Source organism: Hirsutella rhossiliensis (genome assembly GCF_020360975.1).
Source record: "Hirsutella rhossiliensis strain HR02 chromosome Unknown scaffold00001, whole genome shotgun sequence".
NCBI classification, from domain to species: domain Eukaryota; kingdom Fungi; phylum Ascomycota; class Sordariomycetes; order Hypocreales; family Ophiocordycipitaceae; genus Hirsutella; species Hirsutella rhossiliensis.
In genome coordinates, this window is record NW_025408667.1 from 3534085 (window position 1) to 3561139 (window position 27055).

The 27055-nt window shown below is 48.1% G+C and overlaps 3 protein-coding genes across 3 annotated transcripts; 2 read left to right on the top strand and 1 right to left on the bottom strand.

Moving 5' to 3' along the window:
- Positions 1 to 9046: 9046 nt before the first annotated feature.
- Positions 9047 to 12755, bottom strand: HRG_00424 (DDE superfamily endonuclease domain-containing protein; the record flags this gene model as incomplete). The annotated part of the gene is made up of 11 exons (XM_044858895.1): positions 9047 to 9194; positions 9288 to 9382; positions 9430 to 10098; positions 10197 to 10358; positions 10415 to 10505; positions 10559 to 10838; positions 10883 to 11459; positions 11586 to 11689; positions 11747 to 12002; positions 12056 to 12535; positions 12591 to 12755. The coding sequence occupies 11 exons, from the start codon at positions 12753 to 12755 to the stop codon at positions 9047 to 9049; spliced, it is 3027 nt and encodes a 1008-aa protein (XP_044725295.1).
- Positions 12756 to 15941: 3186 nt separating this feature from the next.
- Positions 15942 to 18620, top strand: HRG_00425 (GC-rich sequence DNA-binding factor-like protein; the record flags this gene model as incomplete). Its single annotated transcript, XM_044858896.1, has 3 exons — positions 15942 to 16002; positions 16303 to 16557; positions 16615 to 18620. The coding sequence occupies 3 exons, from the start codon at positions 15942 to 15944 to the stop codon at positions 18618 to 18620; spliced, it is 2322 nt and encodes a 773-aa protein (XP_044725296.1).
- A 2114-nt stretch (positions 18621 to 20734) lies between these two features.
- Positions 20735 to 25063, top strand: HRG_00426 (SIT4 phosphatase-associated protein; the record flags this gene model as incomplete). The annotated part of the gene is made up of 5 exons (XM_044858897.1): positions 20735 to 21403; positions 21476 to 22429; positions 22496 to 22936; positions 22996 to 23649; positions 24350 to 25063. The coding sequence occupies 5 exons, from the start codon at positions 20735 to 20737 to the stop codon at positions 25061 to 25063; spliced, it is 3432 nt and encodes a 1143-aa protein (XP_044725297.1).
- Positions 25064 to 27055: the final 1992 nt, after the last annotated feature.

Consider the following 27055-nt stretch of genomic DNA (forward strand, 5'->3'; position numbering starts at 1 on the left):
ATTAAGAGCGGTATATTAATAAAACTAAGGCTCTAGTAAATAAGTTTATAGTAAGAGATAAGGTATAGCTAGACCTTTATAACTATAGGTTAGTATAGCTAAAGAAGAAGCTTAACTAGCTATATATAAAGTTTATAGTATAAAAGGTTATTAGCTCGTAGGTTATAAAGCTTAATAGTCTTTTAATAGGGGTCTATAATAAGATTAATATAGACCTCCTTTATAGAGCCCCCTTTAACCTACTACCTAGATAAAAAGTAGTAGACGCTTAACTACTTATAATTAAAGTAAAGGAAGAAGATAAGTTTAAGGTTAAAGAGATATAGGCCGCGCGCTAGAAAAAGGTTAGTAAGGGGAAACGCTAGAAGGTCCTTATTAAGTAGCGCGGGTATCTTAACCTTATATAAGAACCTATATATAAGTTTATAAGAGCTATAGCCCTTAATAAGTTTAAGGCCTTATTTAAAGTAATAGATAAGAATAATAGACTAATAGACTACTAATAGTAGCCTAAGCTAGGACTATAAAGTAGGTAAAGCAGAGTAGGTAGTTATAATAACGTAAGTATAATAATATAAGTAGAGATAAAAATAGCGTTTATTTTAAAGCGGAGCTCCTAGACTACTTAAACCTACTCCTTATCCTTATTATTATCCTTATCCTTATCCTTATTATCCTCCTCTACCTTATTAATAGCGGCGGCGCTCTTTAAGGTAAGTATATAGTTAACTACTTTACTTTATTAGTTTAACTAATAATAACACTCTATTAAGTATACTCTATATATAATTTATAATTTTTAATACTAAATAACGAAAAGAAAATAAATAAGAAGAAGGAGATAGCTTAGGCGGCCTTTTAGGCCCGCGAGCTAGTTAGCGGTAGCGGCGGCTCTAGGGGCTCTAAGGGCGAAGGGGGCCTAGCTAGTAATAGCGGTAGGGGCAGCGGCGGGTATAGCTAAGGGGACCGCCGATAGGGCAACGGAGGTAGTATCCTTAGTACTAAGAGAGTTAATAGTAGAAGTAAAAGAGCTAAAGGAGAGGAACTTACTTAGGGATAAGGCTCTAGCGCTTAAGGGCGCGGAGATTACGGTAGGCGGCGGCGGCGGCGGTAAGGCGCTTCTTAGTAGCCCCCTATACTTACTTATACGCGCCGGCCTTCTAAGCCGACGCTATAGCGAGTAAGATAGGAGGCGCCGCCTTATAGGCGCGGCCGGCACGCGTATACCAGTAATAACTACCGCTATAGCGGCGCCCGACTTAGTCGGCGTAGGAGAGCTCCTATAATATATACCGTATATAGGGGGCCGCGCGGGCGGCTCTAGCCTATACTTAGCGTTTATACTTTAAGAAGTTAGCGGAAAATAGCTACTACGCTCGCTAGGTAGTAGACTTATAGGGGTAGTAAAGGTAGAGGCGGGGGTAAAGGGGCCGGGCATTATAGCTAGCGGCGGGAATAGCGTCGTTACTTAATAGGGCAATATAAGGGCGGCTAGCGTAGTAAAGGTAGAGGCGGCGGCGGTAGGCGCGGTCGCGGGGGCGCGGGTAGGAGCAGCGGTAGCGGCGGAGCTATCGTCGGCTATACCTAGTACGGCGTCGATAAAAACTCTATATACTCTAAAAAAGAAAAGGCAAGGGAGGGGGAGGTAGATATATCTATCGCGGAAGTTAGTATTACGGATTATAGCCTCTTACTTTATAAAGCAAGGAACTTACTAGTTAAAGTTATTATTATTAAGGCTATTATTACTACTATAGCTATTACTATAAGTATATATTAATAGAGCGGCCTTTATAGCTAGGAACGAACTAACGCCTTAAGTAAAGTAGAACTTACTTACTACTATTACTACTATAGTTAAAGAAAGAAGAAAAGGAAAAAAAGGAGGAAGGGGGGGATACTACTTTATATACCCCTAAGTAAAGGAGGCTACCTAAGGCCGAGGGAATAAGTAACCTAAGGCTTATATAGGTCTAGGCCGGCCGCTAGCTACCTAGGAGCGTATATAATAGGTTACGCCCTTATTTAAACGGCTAGCCGGCTAATAAGTATAGAGCTTAGTTCCGGCTACTTAGGCTAATAAGCGCGGGGATAATAGGGCTAGTAGGGCTAGTACGATTAACGGGAAAGGGTAGGGTAGAGCTAGCGGTATAGGCCTAATAGTATAAAAGCCGTTAATTAAGTAGCGCCGCAACGCGCTTAAGGGAGGGTATTATATAAGAGTCTTTAACTATTATAAGTTATAAGCTTAGGCTATAGCTTAAGCTATATAGTTATATATAAAGGGCTAGATCCTATATATATATATATAGGCTAGCCGTATATAAGAGAGCTCTATATAGCTTATTAATATTATCTTATAAATAGTACTTATATATATGCCTCTACCTACTTTATAATAAATAGCTATTAATAGCGTAACTAGCTTATAATAGCTTAGTTATAGAAATAACTAAGCTCTTACTAGTATATATTAATTATAGATATAACCTAAAAGTATTTAAGGTTACTTAATAAGGACTATAAGTAGAACGAGTAATACTATAAGTAAATTAACTATAAAAATTATATAAAGAAATATAATATGAACTTTAATTTATTAAAGAACGAATATCTACTTATTATAATTAGAAAAGATTATAGGGACTAATCTTTTAAGAAGGAGATATAGTTTACCTTATATAACGAAATATTAAAATAAAACGACTAAGTAATAAATTAGATTTTAAGAAACTTAAACCGTTTAAAGTTAAGAAAACTATCTTAAAAGTTAACTATAAACTTTCGCTACTAAAAATAATATAGATATACCCGATATTTTATATCTTATTATTAGAACTAGTACTATAAAACGCTAAACTATAAGAAAAAATTAAAGTTAACGATAATTAAGAATATAAAGTAGAATAAATACTAGATATAAGAAAATAAGGTTAGTAATAAGAATACCTTATTAAGTAGAAGGGATATAGACTAAAAGAAAATACCTAGGAACTACTTAAGTACTTAACCTATTATAGTTCTTTACTTTAATAGTTCTACTAGTAAAATCTACCCTAGGTATTATAAAATCGCTTAACGAATTAATAGTATTCTAATTAATTATATTAAATCTACCTATAAACTAAATATCGACTACCGCTTTAGATTCTTAGCGCTTAGCCTCGTTAAGGTTATTTAAGGAATAAAGGCCCCGATAAACTATCTTAGTATCCTTTATCTTTAGCTAGCGCTTTTAATAGTAAAGCCGCGCTAAATAAGCTAAGGCTTTATTTAGGTTAGCTTAAGCTTTTAATATTCGCTCCTTAGTAATTTCTTCTTCTTTATTTAATCGATCGGACTCTAGATTTATTTAGGATACTAGGAAATATATTAGCTATAAATAATAAGTAAGATAACGAAGTTACCTATAAGAGCTAATCGCTACGCCCGATATATTATAGGAACGACCCCGCTATATATATTTAGTATACTTAAAAGACTTCTTTAGTATTTTATAGTAGAAGCCGTGTAATAAATAAAAAGAATATAGTATAACGTTAAAACTAAGACGATTAATAGACTTAGCTAAATAAATACGCTTAAGGGTCTTATAAGAACAATCCTTCGATACGCGACTAGATATACTATTAGTAGTATATCCTAAGGGATAGAAAAGACGAAACGGGGAATATATATACGCGCGATAAGGGTATATTTATATACGGCGGCTAAGGTAGTAGTAGGTCTTACGGATAAGACTAAAAAGAGGGGAGATATTATATTATAACTACGGTTAGTAGGCTATAGGAGAGCCGGCTATATTTATATAATAAGGCGGCTCGGAATAATAGTTAGTACGAGAAGTTACTTAGGCTTAGCTTACTTAAAATATATATAAGCTACGTAAGCCTTATATAGATAGATTACTACTTAGGAGTATAGCTTATAAGTAAGCTATAGTAAGCTATAAAGGGGATTATAGCTAAGACTATAATCTAAGGATAGTCTCTATAGGTATATATAGCTACCTACTTTTACTCCTTTAGATAAATAGCTCTCTAGCTTTTAATATAGATCTTTATTACGATTCTATCTTTAATTCTAATTACTTAGTTATAGTCTATAGTTTATAACCTCCGACTTATTACTAACGTAATATATATACTATTAATTACGTAATAGAAAGAAAAATAGGTATTAAGGATATCTTTAATAACTTTATAGCGTTACTTAAGACTTAGTATAAAGTTAAAATAATTATATTAGTTACTAACGGGGAAAGGGCTCTTTTAATAATAGAATAAATAGATTATATAACTAATAAAGGGATATAAGTTATATAGTTAGCCCCTTTAACGCCTATATAAAATAGTTATATAAAGAGATTAAAGGTAATAATAAAGGAAAAAGTAAGGGTTATAAGACTTAACTTAAAACTTTTAAAAGAGCTATAGCTAAAGATATACTATATAGCGGTATACCTACTTAATATAATACCCTTCGAATTATATAATTATAGCTAGTAGAGCCTATATAAGTATTAATAGACCTAGATAAAAGAAAATAATCTACTATATTACTATATTAAAGATATTAAACTAGATATTATATATTTAAGGATCTTTAGCTATATAGCGTTCTTAATAATAATTATAGTATTAAAATATATTAAGTTATATAAGATATAGTTACTACTTAAGTAAAGAGCTTATATTAGCTACTTAGTAGGCTATAGGTCTACTTAATAATATATTATATATATACCGTTAATTAGATAAATTAAACTAATAGTATTAGCTAATATATAGTTTAATAAGTCTATAAGCTATAATATAAAAAGAAAAGAGTAAGCCTAGCTAGTCTAAATATATAGCTATAATATCCTTAGAGATATAGCTATAACTAACGTTATAGATAGTAAGGAACCTAAAACCTTTAAGGTACTAAGTTTATTTAATAATAATATAGATAATATATAAGAGCGCTACTAAGAGGTATAGGCTAATAAAGTACTCGGGTACGTAGTACTAATATGTCGGTAGGGTATCGGTAGGGAATCGTGCCTACCCCGCTCGTATATTATAGACCTCTCGCTACTCCGACTAAAGAGGAGAAATCCCTCTTCTAGCAAGCTTTAGTCTTACGATAAGGAGAATATAATATATATAGCGCAGTACCTCTAGCTATCTCTACTACCTAACTAATCGTACCGTGATACGTGTTCCCTTATATAACGGTTAGACGCTAAAAGAAGTAATTACCTTCTTATAAGACCTATTGCCCTTATATACTCTAAAAGATTAAGGATTAAAGACGCTCTTATAGGGATTATATAGATATATATATCTTTCCCTTTTAGAAATAGTAGGCCTAAGGATAGAGATTTTAATATTACCCCTTCTATTTAATACTATATTTAATATAGAGTTACTAAGTTCTATACCTCCTACGCTTTAATAGATACTATAGCTAGTAACCCTTCTTATATCTTATTAGGGAGATAGCTTAAAGACGCGATACCTATATTAAACGACTTATCTCCTTAAGACGAACGTAATAATATACCTCTTAACCTAGGGGGTAAAGGAATAATTATAGTATAGGTTTAAGAAGATAACCCTTAGTCTAAACCTTATACCCTTAACCTAGTAGTTAGTAGGGCTAGCTTAAAGATAATATAAATATAAGAATAACGTAGATAAAAAGATATATTATAAGGGATTAACTTAAGTTACGTTATTAAAGGAAAACGAGCTTATAGGCCTAAGAGATCCCTTATTAATAATATTATTATAAAAGTAAGTAAGTATAAGCTTTATATTAAAGATATACCGCCCCCCCCTACCTTTTTAACGTAGTAATAGCTTTAGAATTTATATATAAATAAAAGGAAGCTATAGACCGCGAAATAAAGGAAAACCTAGTAAGGGGTATATAAAAGACTATCTTAAAAGCTATTATTAAATAGAAAGGTTACTTCCTAATCCCCTTACGTTAGGTCTTTATATATAAGACCGATAAATAAGGGTATATTATATACTTTAAAGTATATATTATAGTTTATAGAGACCTATAACCTAAAGGTAATAAGGATATATATATAGCTATACTATAAGTATAAATATTTTAACTACTAATAGCCTTTTACTACCTTAAGGACTTTAAGATAAAATAATATAATATAAAAATAGTATTTCTATATATAATCCTACGCTAAGAAGTCTATTATTAGCCTCTACTAGGATTCTTAATACCTAGGCTATACCTAAAGCTATTAAAAGCACTATATAGGCTCTATATCTACCTAAAGCTATAGTTTAAAAAGATATCTAGTTTCTTTACTAAACTAAGAGCTTAGTAGCTAGTAAAAGACGCCTATATACTAGTCTATAAGGGCGTTATTATCTTTATCTTTATAGATAATACCGTTATAATATATCTTAAAAGGTAAAAATAAGATTAAAAGGAGCTATATAAGGCTATTATAAAGAAATATACTATTATATATATAAGAGAGCTACGCTAGTTCCTTAGTATCGAGATTATTAAGGATAAGGATCTTAAGAAGATATAGCTCTTATAAGCTTCTTATATCTCTAAGACTATAAAGAAATATTATATCCTTAATAATAATATCCTTTATTAGCTTAGGATCCTACTAATAATAAAAGAGCTCGTCCCTTATAAAAAGTAAGCCTTAAAGGAAGAGATATATAAATATATCTCCTTAATTAAGTCGCTTATTTATCTAGTAATTTATACTAAGCTAGATATCGTATTTATAGCTAGAAAGCTAGCCTAATATAATTATAACCCTAGGCCGCGCTATAGGTATAAAGCATATAAGTGCCTAGCTTACCTTTATTATATAAGAGACCGCTATATCTACTTTATAGCAATAAACCTAATAAGGCGGCTAATATATATATCTAACTCCTTATATACTAATAACCTAAAGACTAAGAAGTCCTTATAAGGATATATATTCTTATTTCTTAGTAGGCTAATTAACTAAAAAGCTATTAAGTAAGCTACTATAATAATATCCTTTATAAAAGCTAAATTATTAGCACTTTTATAGATAGCTAAAGAATAAGTAGTATTTAGCCGGCTAATTAAGGAGCTTAGTATTAGTATTAAAGGAACTATAGAGCTCTAGTATAATAACCTTTAGGCTATTAAGCTTCTAACTAAATTAAGCGCGAAGCTTAAGATAAACCTTAAGTACGTTAACGTTTATAGATACTAGCTTTATTAAGAGGTATAGTAAGATTAAATATAAGTTAGCTAGATCGTATTAATAAATAACCTAGCTAATAGTATAATAAAGGCGCTTATATACTAAAAGTATTAGAGCTTTATTAAGTAACTAAGACTAGTAATACGGCCGGAAGATATATTAAGAGATAATATACCTAACTACCGTATTAAGGCGTAATATCTCCTTACTATAGCGAGCTCGATAATTACTAGATCCCGATAATAAGAGCATTACTATATATACTAAGATTAAGGGATTTTAACGGCGTAGTTAGATCTTAATTTAGTTTAGAAACTATAAAGATCTAGGGGGTAGAAGTTAGCCTTATTTACTACTAAGAAGTAAAGCTATTACTAGACCACCCCTTAAATAGTATAATACTATAGCGCTTAAACTTATTTTTATTAGACTAAACGCTCCTCTACTTATTACCCTACTATCTAAAAGCTAGGGTAGTAAGGGGGTATATTAAGGAGAGAGAGTAAGTATAAGAGGCTATAGTTATACCTAGTAGACCTAATAGTTATATATAAAGAAGCCTGCTTAACTAATATAACTCCCCTAGCCTAAGGATATTATATAGGCCTAACTTAGGTATAGGAATATCTTAATACCCTCTTTTAGCTAGCTATATATAGTTACTATACCTATATAAGCCCCTCCCTTATCCTAATAGATAAATAAAGATATATATTACTAAATTTACCTTTCTATGCCCTTATTTCTTCTACTATGCTCTTAAGCCCCTACTTAAGAGTTATTAGGATAAGAAAGGGCCTATAATACGCGTTAGTAATACCTCTATCGGGGGTGCCCTTATTTTGCATGGTGTAGCGGTATTTTACTAGCTTGATAGTTATAAGCCCGGTTGCGGGTCCCCGCTAGGCGAATTAGCGAGGGTTGAAAACCTATTCCGGAAGCTGCGCTAGCTGGTTGGTCTATTGTTCGACTCCTAGGGTGGTTATGATGCGCTGCGGGTAGCTGACAGCCTAAATCCAAAGGGTCAGGGGGGTTGCCTATGCCTCCTCAACTACACAGGAAATCCTATCTATTTGCCAGACAAGGCCCTATTGGTCTTACGGGTAACTTGCTGGCTCCATAGAAGATGCAGCCATCAACCTAGGGGGTGTGTCAGGACAAGAAAAGGCCTATAATACGCGTTAGTAACACCTCTATCGGGGGTGCCCTCATTTTGCATGGTGTAGCGGTATTTTACCAGCTTGACAGTAACGATAGGTAAAGTTATACCCTAGAATTAAATCTACAACCTGAAGACACGATCTTTAGGTAGCGGAATCGAGATACCTTACCTAAGTAGCTTTTGCGCCTTTAGATCTTATAGGTAGAGGTGAGATGCGCAGTAGAGGCGTCAACGTTGGGCGTCGTGAGAAAAGTGGCCGTGCAAGTAGTAATACTCTGAATTTATACCAATAATATTTTACACAAGATATCTACTGTTACAAAGTCGGTTATTCACTGCTTACCTCCTACTCATTGCTTCCTATTAGACCCAACAGGACACGCTTGCAAAGCAATCATCAAACTGTCGTCAGCTTTCACCCGCACTGCGGGGAGGCTGACGGAAATTGAAGTAAGTCCCTGCACATAGAAATGGGCACCCCCCTGTTTTGGGCACCCCAAAAAATCACGACCATTTTCAACACCATTAATTCAATCCCTTCTCACTGCCCACCACCGTGCACTACGATACAATCGTCACCTATTTCTGAAACCTCAGCTTCGGTTTCATCAGATTCTTCATTCTCAGCTGCGTTCACCTCCTCCTGCGCCCGTCGTATTGCCTCAATATTGGCGAACCTCGAATTCGGGCTCGTGACCACCCTCTTCCTTTTTCGGCTTGACGGCCGCCAATTGTGTTTCCAGTGCCTGAATCTGCAATTGAGCTTTTGCTAAAAGGCCATCCTTCTCGTCAAACCCTTTTGTGATCTTCCTGAACAGCAATCTCTTCGTGGGCACGTCGTCGTCTAGCTGGTTGAATTGAACTACCTGAACCTTCAGATCTTGCGAGCGCCTCGGGGTCGACCACGCAATCTGGGATGTGTCTGATTGCCAGTCACTGGTGGGTAAGTGGCTATTGAATGCATTGGCCACATTTTTCGCGTTCTTTTGCGTCTGTTGCTGTTCTCCAGCAGAAGAGGGCTCAAAAGTGGCTTCGCCATCGACACCGGCCACAAACCCGTCGCTTTCCAGCCACCCTTGATGTTTGACACAGTGAGCGCTTGCTCGCGTGCTTTCTGGTAGCAGGAAAGAAAGTTTTGCTTGCCGACTGGGCTTGAATCGGTCAGGAGGCTGAGAAATCCGACCTGTTTGCGGTAGTAGTGCTTAAGAGCGGAGAAGACAGACAAATCGAGCGGTTGCAGCACATGAGAGGTATGGGGAGGTAAGAAAAGAAGGTGAATCTGATGCTGGTAGCATAGATACATGAAGTCAACCGTCTCGTGACTTCCGTGGCCGTCAATACTAGCAGTCTTCGCTCCGAAGGGTCGGGTGGGTGGGTTCTTGGGAATGAACCCTTTTTCGAGCCACTCCACCGCAGTTTGGTCCGAAGTCCAGCCGTTCTTTGTCGCAGTGAATTGCCAGTCACTAAAAGTACTGAGATCTTCTGGGAACCACTGTTGCTGGACCGATTTGCCCTTGAAAATGACGGGTGGAGGGAGGAAGGTGCCGGCAGCGGACACGCACTCGATGAACGACGTCCAGACCCGAGAACCAGGCGTCTTCTTTTGTACAGATCGTTTTTCAGCACTGCCAACGACCAGGCCATTCTCCCCAAGTCCTTCCATGATGCCTGCTTCATCCATGTTGTACCTGTTCTCCGGCTTAATAGCCAGAATCTCGGAAGGAAGAAATTGTTGAACCAAGGCCGAATTACCTCGGTAGAAGCGCCGTTGACACGCGCAGAGTCTCTGTGATGGCACTTCTGGGTCCGAACTGCAGGATTTCGTCTTAAAAATGCTTGCATCCAGTGTTTTCCGAGCGGTGTGTGGTCTCCTTTGACGGCGAGCATGCGCTGCGCGAACTGCCTGATCTGCGAGTGAGTGGGAGGAAGGCCCAAGGCGTCCTGAATGAGAATCCATTCGGTAAGTTGCTTTTCCTGTGTCTGAGAAAGCCTCTGAAGAGCAGAAAATGCATCCTTTCTGCATTCGTGACCATGCATGCGATTGTAAAGAGTTGCCCTCGGACGCCCCAATCGCGAGCAGCCTTCTTGGCGGATCCGCCATTGGCGATTGCCTCAAGGGCGCTGTGAATGTCAGACTCTGTATATTTCATCAGTAGTGGCTTGAAGACACATGCGTCAATTTTTTAGCAGATTGGATGCGTTTCCGCGGTGAAATTTGCTGTTGAAGTTGACGCAGCCGTTTAGGTTGGGCACCCATCTTGGGTGCCCAAAACAGGGGGGTGCCCATTTCTATGTGCAGGGACTTAATGAATCCCGTCTCTTCCTCCAGAGCTGCCCTGCAGCCTTGATACAATCGCCTTCCGAGGTCCAGCATGATGGCGTACAGGAAAACGATTCCACTTATCGGTCCAAATATGAGGATCGGAAGAAGCGAAACTGCGAAATGGCCTGTATCTGTAAGCGAGTGTCCTCGTGTATTTGGAAGGGCAGTTTCTCACCAAAGAACAGAGGTCGCCGGGTGATTGTTTGCCAGAATTCTGCCGAAGCAAGCAGCTCTTGCGCTCCATGCCATTCCCAAGGACCCTGCAGCCGAAACTTGGTGTTGAAGTGTGCTCCCAATGCCCAGATGATGAGGAGACGCCCCGAGTTGAGGTTGAAAGAAAGGAGTCGGAGCATGTCCGTGAGGCCTGGGGCCGAGTCCATGTCCATTGCTAGTTGATAGGCATAGCTTTCGTGGTCGACGCCATAATTGATCCTGGCACCTGGGAGAGGGTGGAGGCGGTAATGCATTTCATCTTCAGGGACGAGAGCCCGTGGTATCTTGTGCCGCGCGAGCAGATTGACTGTCCACAGCTGGGCCTGCATCTCAGCCAAGGGAGGGATAGCACCAAGTGATGGCCTCAGGAAGCCAATGAAGCCAATTGTAGGTTCGTCGCGTTTCCATATGCCGCGGACGTTGGCTTCGCTCGGTACCGGATACGCTTGGCCACCTCCCTTCTGACGGGTATTGAAGAAAGGAAATGACTGCTTGTAGCCGGTGCAGAGGACGATGATGTCGGGTTTGATGATTTCCTTCTTTATGCGTTCAGATTCTGGGCGTCCAGTATCTTTGAAGTGGGCTATCCCGTTGGGCCTTATTCTCTCCGGCCACGGTGCCAAGTCAACCCGTTTTCCTTGAGTATCCGGAACAGGTTTTTGTACAAATGCTGATCTCAAGGCGAATAGCCATAGGCGCCAGCTAGGAATTTTCGGCCGATATGGTAGGCTTATATAGGGGCATATCTTGTCCGACTTGTTGAAGAAGACTTTTGATGTTAGCCGCGACTGGATCGAGACGTGAACAGGTGGCATGTGGCACTTACTCCTGGACGGATGATGACGTTCAGGGCTGATTGCGCCGACCCACTGATCCATTCCGGTGGTGGTGCCAGAAGACAGCCACAGCAGGGTTTTGATGTAATAATGGTAGTACTCCCACAGCAGCATTGAGTTGCGGAGAATCGGATGGACATAGGTAGTGTCGAAGAGGTTTGCGCGGCTCACGTCGATGGGTATGCCCGGCTCTTTGCAGTCCGGCTTCCTACCGAGGATAGGGAGCAGAATAGGCCCAGGGTTCCTCTGGAAGAACTCAATTCAGTTCCTGGCTTCTGGCCAATCGGGCAAAGACATACCTTGGGAGCCATGTGGAAGCCGTCTCTGTGACACATGACGACGCGCCTCGTCGGCGCTGTGACAGCCAAGTATGCCACGTCTGCAGCGGTCTCGCCACTGCCGATGACCATGACAGTCTTGTCAAATCCAAACTGCTTTCGCCGCTTGAACCTGGAAGAATGAATGACCAGGGGAACATTCTCGATACCATCAATATGCGGTATATTCGGTTCTACGTGCAAGCCCGAGCATACCGCAACGGCATCACATTGCCACCGGAGCGGTGTTTGGCTGCCGTTTGGCGCGTATGTAATGACATGGCCACCCCAAGACTGTCGTTCTACCGCCAATACTCGTGTCCGGAGCATGATGTGGGGCCATAACTTGAAGTGTGTGCAGTAGTCTTGCAGGTACTGGACGTATCGTTCTGGGCTGAGGAAGTCTTCAGGCCCATCGTGTCTAAAGTCCGAGAAGGTGGTGAGCTGCTTCGAGGAGACAAGCTGATGCCATTGTCAGATGAGTTGGATCACAGCCGCCACTCAAGCCAGAACTCACCTCGGCCTCTTCATACACCCTTGCGGCGAAGGCGCCCCCAATCTGAGGCTGGTACTCAAAGAGCCAAACCTCGATGGGCTCGCATTGTAGGCTTTGATGCGCCGCAACGAGGTACTTCAAAGTCACGATGCCAGAGGGGCCTCCTCCGATCACTGCAACTCTCATCTCGGAGGCTTGCTCGAAGGCGTTCTCGAAGGCTTCTCTCGACACTGTCAGGCGCACCGATGGGGAGCTTTACCTGAATGGATCATTCGAGAGGTGGAGCAAGTCTTAAATGCCTTGGAGAGGCCGGCATCTTTGAGGAAGGCAAAATTCACTGGGACCGGCAATACGAAACCGGACAGATGGACGCAACAGGGCTAGCCTCGAATGCATCCGCCTTATTATCGAAAGGGGGCAGACATCAGTCACCACAGACAACAAAGACACGTGGGCATGGATACTCCAACTGGGGCTTCAACGTCCAACGTGAAGCCATGTCCATGCGGCGTCTTGTAAGCCGTATTGTTGGACAGAGAACAATACGCGATATTCGGCAGAGGGGTGGCGAGAGGGTCACGGCTTCGGGCTAGAACTACCCCACAAGGAGATACTGGTACCGAAGAGTGGGAACGCTGGATGGGGCATCCGCTAGCTCAGTCCTCAGCATCGCCCTACCATGATCTCAGCATCAAATCTCAAGTTACAGCCTCAACGATCCCGCACGTGGCGGCTGGACGGACGGGCTGACCGAGAAGGACGGTGCGTGGAAATTGGCTGCTTAGAAAGGTTGGCGAAACGTACGAGCATTACGAGCCGATATTACGAGCAATGTAAGCTGTGGTAAATAATTTTCCTCAGGGTGAATCTGGACAGCTGGTAAAATGCTAGATGATTAGGTTCATGTACATCCCCGATCGTTTTGTTGGCTCGAGGCCCGGGGGAAACGAGTCCACGACGATCGATGGTCCAAGCTCCTATTGAAGAAGGTCGACAATGGTTGGAAGTGTTGGACCTGCAACTGCTCAGCTGCTGTATCAAGGCCAGGCAATAAAGTGGTTCTCTTCGATATCCGTGGTTATGACCACACGTGCGCGGACTAGGCCTGTTCCGAGCAACGGCATGGCCGAGGAACAGAAAATAATGTTTGAAGACGATCCGGAAAGGTCTGAGAAGGCAACTATAGCTAACAGAGATTTCTCAGTATGCTCTTACATTCCAAGCTAATATTGTTAGCTCTGTGTGCAGTACGCGAATGTTTGGAGCCAAGAATCCACGGTGGCAGCGAACGTTGGATACCACGAAAGCCTGGAGCAAAGTCGCTGTTTTCATTCTTCTGCAATGTATCACCGTTGATGGCATCAGGACGTTGAAGTATATCGAAAACTACCCGTGGTCGTCGCTGTATTGATGAGCCACGGCGAATCCGAGCCTCGCCGAGACTGATCCGTCGCAGTGAGCTCAGCTTTCGGCTTCATGAATTGTGTTTTTAGTTCCATCGCCTCGCTATCGACTCAAATTTGATGTGGATGGCAACCGAGTTTGCGCCTTGCAACCGGCGGATCCAAACTTACCCCTGAAAGCTCAAGAAGTGCTTCGTACTTGGTGTGTAGAAATTCATTCTTCGCCTCAAGTCTGAAATTGATCTGCAAACACCGCGTTCCTGCATTACGCAGATGCAGTAGCATGGAGTTTCAGTATGAGCTGGCGATGTATCACTTTTCTCTGTAACATCGATGCTATTGCAGTTGGGCCGAGAATGATAAATATCCATGGTCGAGAGATCCGTTGCATTACCCCCTTTATCCACGGGCAGGGCCACGGTCAGCTTTGCCAGGGCCACGGTCAGCCTTACTACTGCCCGCCTAATTCCTTCCTTTTCAAGTACCGAGAAGACTAGGGGGGTCCAATGGCAATTGCTGGAGATGTATCCAACTCGCCACCTCGATCATATCTGCCCGTTGAAGGCTTCAACTTTCAAAAGAAGACGCAGATTAGCAGTTGTAGCTTTAGTTGATACAATTGAGTACCAGCTAAACCGTTTCTAGACGACCTTCAGTGGCTCTCTAAGTCGGAACTCCGGTCGATAAGTATATTCACTTTAACGAATCAATTTCTCTTTAGTTCAACGACATACGCACCACAGCTTTGAGAAACGATATATGAGTAAATGAAGAGATGAGGTGCTGTCTTGAAATACTTACATGATGAACTAAATGACCGATGGACTACCCAGGCAATACCTACTTGAAGACACCTTAAACTTGGCAAAGCAAACTCAGCCTTCACTCGCCGCGTGTGGTACCTAAATCACTGCCGGTAGGCACAGAATTCATTTCGCACGAACCATGAGGTTGTTGCAGCGTTCCGCCTCTGCCACTCAAGCGTGGTTTAAGCGATTGAAATTTCCGACAGCGACGCGCATGAAGACGCCCGACTCGATAACGCCGTAGAGGTCCTAGGGGTTGATGCGAGCTATATGAGAAAGACACTAAACATGAAAGCCATCCAGTTGCATTTAGTAAAAAGCAATTGCGGAGGCTGAGCCCTCGCATGGAGCGTTCAACGGCCAACATTGAACGGAAGGAGTCGATTGAGTCCGCAGCCTGCAGGGCTACTTACAATAGCTGCGAACAAAGCTCGTCAATCGATGTGCGTGCCACGTACATGCATCGTGGGATAGCCAACAGATGGCGCGAGCAACGGAAGCACGGGCCAGAATCAGCGACCATTCAACCTCGTATAACATCATTTGCCGACATCCTGTTTGCCACCCCTACACACCTGGGCTTAAAGCTCAACTGCGAGCTTCAAATAAGGGGCTCTCGTGATTTCCGGCATAGTTACTATCAGGGAGATGAAGGTTAATAATATGCGCTGATGATGCCCCTAATGGGGGAGCCCCTATTTTGCCAGTTGTAGCGGTATTTTACCAGCTTGACAGTTACTTTAATTATACATCTTAAGCTTAGGGATGGGGGTAAATCAAGCTCGTTTAATGAGTGGACTCGAAACGATACGCGGCGGCCTCGTGAAGCAGACTGAGAATTTTATCGATATAGCTTCCGATGCATATTGATACTAGGAAGACATGATTCATACTCAGGCGAGACCCGCTGATGCGGTCCAAAGGGACTAGACCGTGTCGATCCGGAGCATGTCCTGTATTACCAGAAGGATTATCCGCGGAAAACTTGCCTTCAATGATTCGATGGCTCTCGAGCGTAGTAGAATTGTTCAAGACCGTGGAAGAGGTGGGAAGACGACAATGGTAGTGAACCCGGCCTGAGCGCGGCGAATCGCACGTGTAGCGATCAACAAAATCTCACCAGATCCACCTCGAGTACTGATCCAGCAGATTGGACCCTCACCATGACTTTGCCGAGGGGCAGCCATTTCCAGGATCTGGACAAGAGCATCGTTGAAGTTGCAGGTTGGACGGAGTGGGCCCGACGGTTGACGCGACGTGGCAGTGGATCACGGTCACGTGCTGATGACATTGCGCTGACTAAGGCCAGCGAGGCTACCTTGATTAACGGCAGGCTGCCCGTCCGATGCTTTTGCTTCCCGCGACGCACCCGCTGCAGTCTTTGCTACACCAACACTCGACAATGGGAGTTATCTCCTCATCGCTTCTTTGAAGGGACGCGGATATCTAAAGCCATCGCAGCCATGGACCGCTTTGCAGGCCATACATTCGACCCCTCCCGTCTCACCAAAGCTTCCGCCGCAGACTACTCCTCGAGCTCCGAAGACAACGATGACGACTACGTCTTGCCGGGAGTTGATGTCGCCGACGATGAGTTTAGGGACTACAACCCTCGAAAACGACGCCGAGTCGGAGGGAACAGCAAGGAAAAGGCCGCTCTGGGCATTTTTGGCTCCGACAGCGACGAGGATCGACCTGGCCAGAGATGGAAAAGCAAGACGCTGAGAAGCAAGGGCATGAGCTTCGTCTCAACAGCCGTGCAGGGTGGCGAAAATGACAGTGAAGAAGACTCTCAAGAAGACGAGCCTGTCCATGGCGACGGAGTTGCTGGCTCAGACGACGACGACGACGACGACGACGACGACGATGACGAAGATGACAATGCCGGCGTGGGCCTGGGATTTGGCCGGACGGCGCGGGGTCCAGATTGGGACAAGGCAGGAGAACCGCAGTTTCAAAAAGCATCCGATTCCAAGCCGTCTCTCGCTACGGTCAAGACCACCTTTGATGGGAAGAGCGTCCTCGGCCGCGGGTTCGTACCTTCGTCGGCCAATGTGCCCGTGTTGAATGAATCAGAGGCCGACAGCACTCCGCCGCCTCGGAACAAGCCCCAACCGAGCGCCTTTGGGCGCAAAGGAAAGGTCAACGCCAAGTCGTTCGGTGCTCGAATGATGGCCAAGATGGGCTACGTTGAGGGCACGGGTTTGGGCAAGGAAGGGCAAGGCAGAAACGTCATTATCGAGGCGAACTTGCGGCCCCAAGGCATCGGCTTGGGCGCCGTGAAAGAAAAGACGGCCCAGGAACGAGAGGAGGAAAAAAGACAAGCTCGATTGCGCGGCGAAAATGTCGTTGATTCTGACGAGGAAGAAAAGAAGCGGCGAAGGAAGGCCAAAAAGAAATCTCTTGGGATCGCAGGCGAGAGCGCCACCAGCACGCCGCGGAGACGCAAGCCCAAATACATAACAGCGGAGGAGCTCAAGGCCGCGGCGCCAGGCCTACACATCCCAGACGCCTTCACGCCGATCCTGGACATGACTGGTCCGGGGGGGAGGTTACTCACCTCGACGAGCGGTGTAATGACACCTAAATCTGGCGTGCCCGAGTCGAGTGAGGTAGTGGAAGCCAGGAAGCTCGTGAAACGGGCACAGGCAGATTTACTGGCTTTCTCGGAAGAATGGAAGAGCCTAGAGGAACGGAAATCTTGGCTGAATCTGGAACTCAAGGAGCGAGAGCTGGAGATGGAAGATCTCCGATCAGATTTCAAGCGGTTACAAAGCTTCTCGACTCTGGTCACTGATGAACTCATGGGAGCCTCGGATTGGCATCAAATCATGGCATGCCTTCGAAAGGCCGTTGATCTTGGCTCCATCAACTCAGAGACGGCTGATATCGCCGTTGCGGCAATCCACCCCTTATTGAAAGCATCCGACTGGGATCCACTGAGAGAGCCCGCTCGCTTCGCTGCAGAGCTAAAGCAGGTGTCGATATTATTCAAGGGCTCGAGCCTAGGACATGGTGGCCAACCTGTCCACAAATGGGACTCTGCAACAGCACAGCTCCAGGGAATCTATCGACCACACCATAAAGCGACCACCCCTTACGAAAGTATGATGTACAAGGTCTGGTTGCCCCAAGTGTTGGCTGCCATTCGGGACTGGGATGCCCTCACGCCTGCGCCCATGCTCAGCGTCCTCGAGAACTGGAGCGATCTTTTGCCTCCTTTTGTGCGTGCACAAGTTCTGGACAATATTGCGCGCAAGCTCGAGACTGCCGTGTCAGACTGGAACCCGAGGAAAAAGCGGCAAAGCCACCACTTACCACACACCTGGTTGTTCCCTTGGCTGCCGTTTTTGCCTGCATACCACCTGGACACCAAAGGCACCGGCCTCGTGGCTGACGTCAAGAGGAAGTATCGGCAGCTGATCGATGTCTGGGAGTTTGAGCGGGGGGTTGTACCGGGGCTTGAGCAGTGGCAAGATGTCTTGGGCGACGAATGGAATCCTCTGATCATGGCCCACGTGCTGCCGTCGATGGGCAGGTACCTACGAACAAACTTCCGCGTGGACCCTGCAGATCAGGAGCCATATCTGCCCGTCCTGACAGGGATTTTGAAGTGGGAGCGAATGCTCGGCGGTGCGATGATGGCTGAAATGCTTGTGCAGAACGTGTTTCCCATGTGGAACGCGAAACTACAGGAGTGGCTCGCACTGGAGGATGCAGACCTTGGCGAGGTGGCCGAGTGGTATAGCTGGTGGAGAGGTATGCTGCTGAAGGACATGGCAGAGACGAAGAGTGTCGGCGGCGAGTTGGACAAGGGTTTACACGTGATGAACTTGGTATGACGGGGAGAAGATGCTCCGGGAGACCAGAATATCATACTCATGAATAGACTACGAATGACTACCACGTATCCGCACCACGGACCCGCCGCTGAGTGTCCCTGCCGAGTGTTTCCGAGACTGAGCGCGGGGGATGTTGTGCGTTCACACGGCTCGTGGCGAGCATGTGCCGAGAGCTTCGCAGCCTGCCCTGGCGATGGACGGGAGCCTCGGAACCCAGAGCTGGACGAGGTGAGACATTGGTCGCGTGATGGCGGCGCAGGCATATGTGTGTGCGGAGATGCCGTCGGCAGTGGGATTCCGGTGGAGGGGCGGGATGCGGGACGGAAACGTGGCGGCCCAGGATTGTAGCACGGTAGCGACATCTTGGAAGCCGAGGCTGTTGATGGCTCCAGGACGGGTATGCGAGTTGCAGATCGGAGGGCGTCACAGCATGAGGAAGGCGAGTCGGATGAGGCCTGCGTGGGAGCACATGTCGGTGGACAAAGCACCCGCCAGGCCCCGAGGTACCTGATGCAAGATAATGGCTGCTTCACGGCCTGGCCTTTCTCGGTCCTTTCTCGGGCGGGCAAAAGTGCAATTGACGCGGAGGCAGCATTGAGAATCACATAACAACGGCTGAATCTCGAGCTTCGGAGGAGGCGGCGGCGGCAGAGCTTCCCTATATCTGCTAACCGTTGGCCATTGCCATCATCCAGTCACCACCCATCAGGTCGGCCATGAAGACAAAGATGGGCCTTTTCTTTGCCGAGCGGCCAGATTGTGAATAGTTGGGCCAAGGACGTCAGCCCTCGGACGAGCAAGGGCTCAGTCCCCCTCCTCGCGGTCGAGTCGGGGGGGGGGGGGCGGAGATACAGCGAGAGCGAAAAATAAGGTCAGAGGATAAGCTTCTGGGCAGGGGAAATGAGGTCCTTGGCTCTTTGGGAAAATATTGTTGGGCCCAGGCCCAGAGTGGGAATCAACAGGTTGTGAGTTGTGACCAACGGCGGGCCTTGCGGATGGCTTCGCTTTTGGGCCAACGTTGTGAGTGAGTGTTTCTACTGTTGCTCTCGTAGAGTGGTGTCGAGTTACGGGATACATGGATCCGGAAAAGCATTTATCATGGACCAACCTTTTTGAACGAGAGACGGGTGGGAGCCGTCTACGCATGCGACTCCTATCCGTCCTCACTCGCTTCATGAGAAAGGGAGAAAGTGGCAGAAGCACTGACTGCATCGGCAATGGGGGGAAAATGTGGGGGGGGGGAAGAATCTCGAAAATTTCAAGGGAGACTGCAGATGCAGAGGGTGGGTGAGCACAGCTGCACCGCCAAGAATGGAGAGCCTGTAAGTTAATCAGTGATGGCCGCATGCAATGCCAGTAATTGCTAGCGCTCCAGCCTCCGATTTGCTGCCCCTCGGCGCCGAGACAGACCCTCCTCCCGCCGGCTGACTCCCGCCATCGAGGCAACGCAGCGGCGGGAAAGTCAATCGTTGCTCTCCGCGGGCTTGCGGCTAGCGGACTTGAGCGCTAAAATCCATCCGCTTCTGTCCTTGTCACGCCAATCAATCACGCGCCGACCCTGACTAGCAGGTACATGGCCCCGAGGCACGCTCCTGGCTGCTGGACCAGGTACCTCGACAGGCTCTCCGCGCCGCCCGACAGAAGACACATCATCTACCCGAGGTACCTACGCCCACTGTAAGGCACCACTGCGCTTCCTCGACATCCACACCGAGTTTCGGGCCCCGTCGCTCATTTTCCCTCGACATCGCCATCTGCGGCAATCATGGACGACTGATCGCCTCGTCCCCTCTCTCTCCCTCAAATCATCCACCTTCTCCCCCCCCTCCACCCCTTCTTTTTCCCTTGCCGCCCTTCTCCTCCTCCCGCCTTCCTCGTGTCGCACAGGGCCAGAAGCGCACCTCATCCTCATCCTTGGCTTGCGTGGGGATTTCCCCGTCCTTTGTGCGACAAGCCGGCTCCAGTTTCGGGCACGTTTCGTTTCTGCGCATGCCCGACCGCACCTCGATCCATCACCGCCCAGCTTTACATGATCCAGCCCATCGCCATCCCTCGACCCCGTCTCGCCCGCCGGTGCCGCTCGTCGCCCGGCGCCGTGACATAGGCCCGCCACCATGTTTTGGAGATTTGGCGGCTACGCCAACATCTCCACCATCGACACCATCCTCGACAAGCCCGACTTCACCCTCGAGGAGCTGCTCGACGAGAGCGACCTGATCCAGGAGCTGAAGCAGCACAATACGAAGCTCATCGAATACCTACGCGAGGATAAGATTCTCGACAAGCTCCTCGACTATGTCGTCGCCCCCAAGCTCGAGCCCGTCGAGACCCCCGACGAATCCGCCGATGACGAAGCCAAGGGCAGAAGCCGCCTGCTGCCCTTTTCGCGCCCACGCGCCTCCTCCCGCGCTGCCGATGCCTCGGAAAACGACGACGAGGAGCAGGAGAAGAGGCGCAACCGATATGCCCTCGTCGCTTGCGAAATCCTCAGCTCCGAGACGTGGTCCATCTCCGAGGCCCTCACCGACAACCTCGACCTCATCCGCAGTTTCTGGGTCTTCCTCTCGCGACCCGCCCCCCTCGATCCTCTCCAGGCCAGCTACTTTACAAAGGTCAACGAGTCGCTCTTTGAGAAGAAGACAGAGGAAATGATGGTGCTGTTTCGAGGCCTGCCCAACATCGTGCCCGACTTGCTCAGGCACGTCGAATGCCCAATGGTCATGGACTTGCTCCTCAAGATAATTGCCTTGGATCGCGCTGAAGGCGGCCAGGGCATCGTCGAGGTTCGTGTGCCCTCTGCCGGCCTGCTCTCTTCCCGTTGCCCGTCACCCTAACAAACCATGTTGGCGGCACAGTGGCTCTACTCCAAAGACATCATCCCCATGCTCCTGTCCTGCCTCGATCCCAGCCACAGCTGGGTCGTGCAAACTGCCGCTGGCGACTTTATCAAAGCCATCATTACCATTTCCGCCAACGCTTCACAAAACGAGCAGCAGTGCATTGGCCCCAATGAGCTCACCAGGCAGCTCGTGTCCAAGCCCTGCGCCGAACAGCTCGTCGGCTACATGCTCGGCGGGGGCAACCCGCTAACTGTCGGCGTCGGCATCGTCATCGAGGTCATCCGGAAAAACAACTCCGACTACGATCCCGACGTCGGCAGCGAAGCCAACACAGTCCCGTCCAGCCGTGACCCCATCTATCTGGGCACATTGCTGCGGCTCTTTGCGGACAATGTGCCAAACTTTATGAGCCTGATTATGGACGGCCCCTTGAAGAAGCATGGCCTAGCTTCGACCTTCGGCGAGAAGCTGGAGCCACTCGGATTCGACCGGTTCAAGACCTGCGAGCTCATGGCCGAACTCTTGCATTGCAGCAACATGGGCCTCCTCAACGAGGCCGGTTCCGAGCAGCTGATTGCGACCCGGGATGCCGAGCGGCACCGTCTGCGAATCGACGGCAGGCTCGGTCCGCAGAGGGACGAAGACCACTCCGCCGACGACCTGACGATGCGAATACCACAGGCGGTGACTGACGAGAGTCGGCGTCTCGAGGTCACAAACGCAGATGACGACGGTTTTGAAGAGGTCGAGCCGAGCAAGGAAATGAGCGAAGATACTTCGCACGAATTCGTCAAGGCTGAAGATGACATGGCTGCGCCCCCTCCCGCATTCTTCCTCGAGAGGGACGATGATGATTTTGTCGACGAGCCGCTGAACTCGCCTCAGCTATCGTTTGATGCTGGAAAGACGGATACTCAACAAACTTTGGACGATCCCGACCTCGTGGTGGCTCCCCTGTCACCATCGAAAGTCAAGCCCGCTGGAACTGGCGAAGCCGCGGCTCCAGCCCCTCCCGAAACCGCTCCTGGTTCTCAGACTCAACAGCCGAACGATGAGCCCGTTGCCAACGAGATTACTGAAAATGACGAGCCTCAAAAAACCCCCGAGGTCGCTTCAGAGCCCCCTTCAGAGCCCGATCCCCAACCTGGGTTGGGCGGACTGGCTCCCCATGAACCAGGGGATTCCTCTGGAAACCGTGAATTGTCCCCTCATCCCGAGGACACGCCTGCGCCTCTCTTTTCAGTCTCCAACGCCGGCCAACCCGCAGCGCAGCAATCTGCAACCAACACAATAGCTGAAACGCCGTCAGAACCTCAGCGCAGCCCTACTACAAAAGAGGCTGGCATTGCACAAGAAGAGATGGTCACTGATTCACCAGCGACTGAGCGGCGGAGGGAGGCCGGCTCCACGGATCCCGTGGTGGGGGACTTTCTGAAGATGCAATTTGTGGATCATCACGTCGTCCCTGCAATACTGGTAGGCTTCTCACTGTGTGGCGAAAGCACTGCTTGTCTCGTCAAATCTAACCGTGGCAGTCTTTCTTCTTCGCTTATCCGTGGAACAACTTCCTGCACAACGTAGTCTACGACGTTGTACAGCAAGTTTTCAACGGGCCCATGGATCGCGGATTCAACCCTACGCTGGCCGTGTCTCTCTTCGAGTCAGCAGACATCACAACGGCCATTATCAACGGACAGCAGGCCAGCGATATTTCTCAGGCCAAGGTCAAGACTCGCATGGGATACATGGGTCACCTCACCCTCATCGCCGAAGAGGTGGTCAAGTTCACCGAGCGACATCCGCCCGAGCTCCTATCGGAGATTGTGCTCGACAAGGTCATGAGTCAGGACTGGATCAATTACGTCGAGGGTGCTCTAGCCGAAACCCGCGAGAGGGATAACGCCATCCTAGGCGGCGTGCGGCCCGAGGTGGCGCTTGGGCATCGAGGAAGCATCGGCGGCAACGGACTGGCCGGCGTGGGCCTCTCCAGCCTCGGGGCTGGCTCGGGAGCCTCGTCCAACGCTCTCGCCGAAGCCGGCCTCAACGGAGGCATTGAGCTCGCCGAGAGCGGTGGCAACGGAATCGGGCCCTTTGCCATAAGCGCAGGCACTTTGATGTCGGGCTTCGGCAGCAGCAGCGACGAGGAAGACGAGGAGGGCGACGGCGACGAGGAAGACGTTAATTCCGAGGTGAGTGGTGATTTTACTGAAGTCCGGAGTACCCAATATGCCGAAGGAGCCAGCATGGCGGACGCGTCCATGGATGTCATTATGAGGTCGCCCGAGCCGTTCAGGGGAGGCTCTCCAGAAGGGTTTCCCCCAGATCGGGATCCTGCCAGCCCGGGCCGACCGGCGAAGTTGTCGAGTCTGCTTGGTGAAGCTTCATCCGACGAGGACGAGCCACCGCGATCGATGCTCCCCTAGAACGGGACAGTTCGAGGGGGACTCGGCCAGCAGGCAAGCGCCAACTTTCACCGGCTCATGAATGACGCACAGACAAACGAGACGCCGACGTATGGCGAACCGGAGGAGATTGAAGAATTTGATCTAGAAGATCTTGTAAAGCTGCTGGCCAAGGCGAACTGTTGAGGCAATCTCATGTTCTTGCGGTCGAGCGAGGCGATGCATGTACTAGGGCGCCAGGGGATTCATCGGAAGCACGGAAGGATTTCCTTTACCATTGAGGCCAGGCATTTACAAGAGGCACGACGGGACTGGGAAAAGGAAAAGAATCAACGAGAGTAGGGGCGAGAGAAATGGAACGCGGAGGCAGGTGTCACTTCGAGTGTCTGTAGCGATGGCTGGCTCATTGAACGGTCACCTTTCTTTTGGTTTCGCTTTCCGGACAGGGACGACAAGCTTGACTTGCTGACGCGGCCAATGATTCTAGTTTCGAGCTTATACCGATCCACTCAACAACACGGGAAACCTAATGGCACCGCCATCGATTCCCCCGCCTCCACCTCCTCCGCCTCCGCTAAATGTCCCCCCATCGAGAGCTAGATTGCAGCTGGCGGCGCGGTTGGCGATGCATCAGAAAAACAGTCACAGCATGGACGGGTCCTCGGCCATGCTCCACGAGAACGACGAAGATGAAGACAGTAGCGACCCGTTTCGGGACGGAGAGGACGAGCTGGAGGACGAGTTGAGTGGAAACGTTGCTGCCGAAGGTGGCCGCGGATCATGGTGGAGGGGAGTTGTGAGGGGTCGAAGCAAAAAGGATGACGACGATTCTGACGATGGCGACGACGATGAGGAGTTTGGAGATTTTGCCATGGCAGAGGACGACAAGGGGAGAGAGGGCGAGAGCGGTTCCCATGTCCTGCTGCGTCCACTAGCCGTACACCCAGCCAAGGAGAGCAGTAGGGGGCTCAGCGGCCTCTGGCCGTTTGGGTCGCGTGGTGACAGGGACAAGAATAAACACGAAGGCGAGAAGGAGGGGGTGAAGAGGCAAGAGGCGGCGCCGGCTACGAGCGAGAAGACGGAGGACGACGGGCCCGCGGTAGAGGTCAAGGAGGCGACGAACAGGACCAGCATCGAGGAGCCCGACGAGGAAGAGGTGGTGATTGGAGCCGAGAGGCTGGCTGGCGGCGTGTCAGGGTAAGTGTTGACGGCTCGATACGGAGGAGCAGAGCAGTTCCTAGGGGTAGAGAGCATGCTTGCGGTGGATAGGGGAGGCGAGCAAAGTGTACGTTACGAGGTGCTTGTTTCAATTAGGCTGTGTGATGTTTTTGTAAACTACCATATACGGGAAATGAGAGATGTTTTCGGACGAGAGCTGGGGATCGATGGCAGCTTGACATGGGTGTGCTCCGTTTATGAGCCGGGCTGGGGCTGGTGGAAGTCCTCGGTCCAGTACTGGAGCTGAGTCTGCTCAGCGTCACGATAGCATCCATATGCCTTGAGTAAGAACAAAGGGAGTATCGGGTAAACGAGATGGGACGGGCACGGTGGCGGAAACAGAAGCGACGGCAGAGTGCACTCTGAAAAGAGAGGAAAGAAAGCTGCAGCCTTGGGGATCGTGGCGCAGGGGGTTCGGTCGTGGCTTTGGACCAAAGCCTCGCTCCCCGGACAACGCCGGAGATGCAGGCGCAGGCATGTGAACAAAGAAACTGTTGGTGTTGCTCTTAATAAACCACATACATATATGGGGGAAGAGATAGAACGTGGTAGGCCTCGAGAATTGTGGACCTGGTTGGAGAGGAATGGAAGCCACAGCTAACATGGGATGTTTATGCATGTACATGTCTGGGGGCAAGCATCAAGGTTTGCCATGGATTGGCTTGGCTGCCTGTATACTGTAGCAGGAATAGCCCGAGGTGAGATTGTTGGACGAGGCTGGTCCGTCAAAGAAGCCCAATCGGCCATGTCCGAGTGGATGCAAGACGGGCATCGGAGGACCTACGGCACGCTACATCGGACTTGATGCCCGAGGCGAGGACATGATGAAAGGGCCGGAGCATCATCAACGTGTTTGTTTTGTCACGCCCCCGCCGGGCGTCATGAGACAGGAGAAAAGAGAGGGCTTCCCTTGACGGGCGGAGGAGGGCCATGGCTCCGCCGGCGGGCAACACCGGGCCAATCAAAGGGGAGGGAGAGATCGGGATGCCATTTCAAAGACAGGTCCGGGATCACTTGCTGGATCGTGCTTCCTCTGGCCCTCTGTTGTTGTTGTGGCGATGGTGTGAGTTCGTCATTTTCCTCTTTTTCTTTTTGTTCGCCCGAGCAATGCGAATGGAGTGGGCAACTGGAACGCGAGCCTCGGTTTTGACTTTACATGGTCTTTTCTGCAGACCCAGATCAAGGAGGCTGGCGGCGGCATTCAATATGCACACACACACATATATATACATATATGTTGGATAGCTATGCGCCGGCATATATGGCTGCTGTGCCAACACGGACCTGCGCTGCACAAAAAGCTTCCAGTTGGTATGGCCAAGACGAGGTCGGTCGGAGGAGCGTGCAGATGACTGGAGTTGCCAAGTCCGGTGTCAGTGTGCAGTTGGCCCGCTGTTCCTCGCCGCCCGTTGGATCTCGGAAACTGGGTTTCAGGAGAGAAGCGCCCAGCATACATGAAGTCGACCCCGGGATCCTCACGAAAACCGCCTTTGCCTTCCTTTCCCTCTGGACCGCAAGCAACTCTCCTGCTATTTGGGGGCCAGCCGATGGAAGCATAAAGGATAAAGAAAGGCCATGTGGGTTTCCTCGGATATAGAGCACGCTGTATATAGAAATACAGTCATCGACGACAATGGGATGCCTTCCTCCCCTCCACCCGTCAGCATCGAGAAAGGACAAGGCCGAGAGGGGACAGCCCGGTCGAGGAACGGGAAAGCCGGGGGTGCTGCAGGGATGCAGCGGGCGGCCCACGTCATGGCCGCTCCAGACCGGCGCATCTTGCTGCTCTTGCCACCACACCAAGCCTTTTATCCGTTGTCGTATTCAGGTGGGCCTGCAACAAGCAGTCATGGCCGCCTCGCTGCTGATTGGGGTCCTTCTCGAAGGAAGAGCCTACATACATACACATGCGCATCCACAGCAGACGCCGCCATTTACTTGAAACTTGTCGTTGCATCGTGCTGGGGGCCTTTTT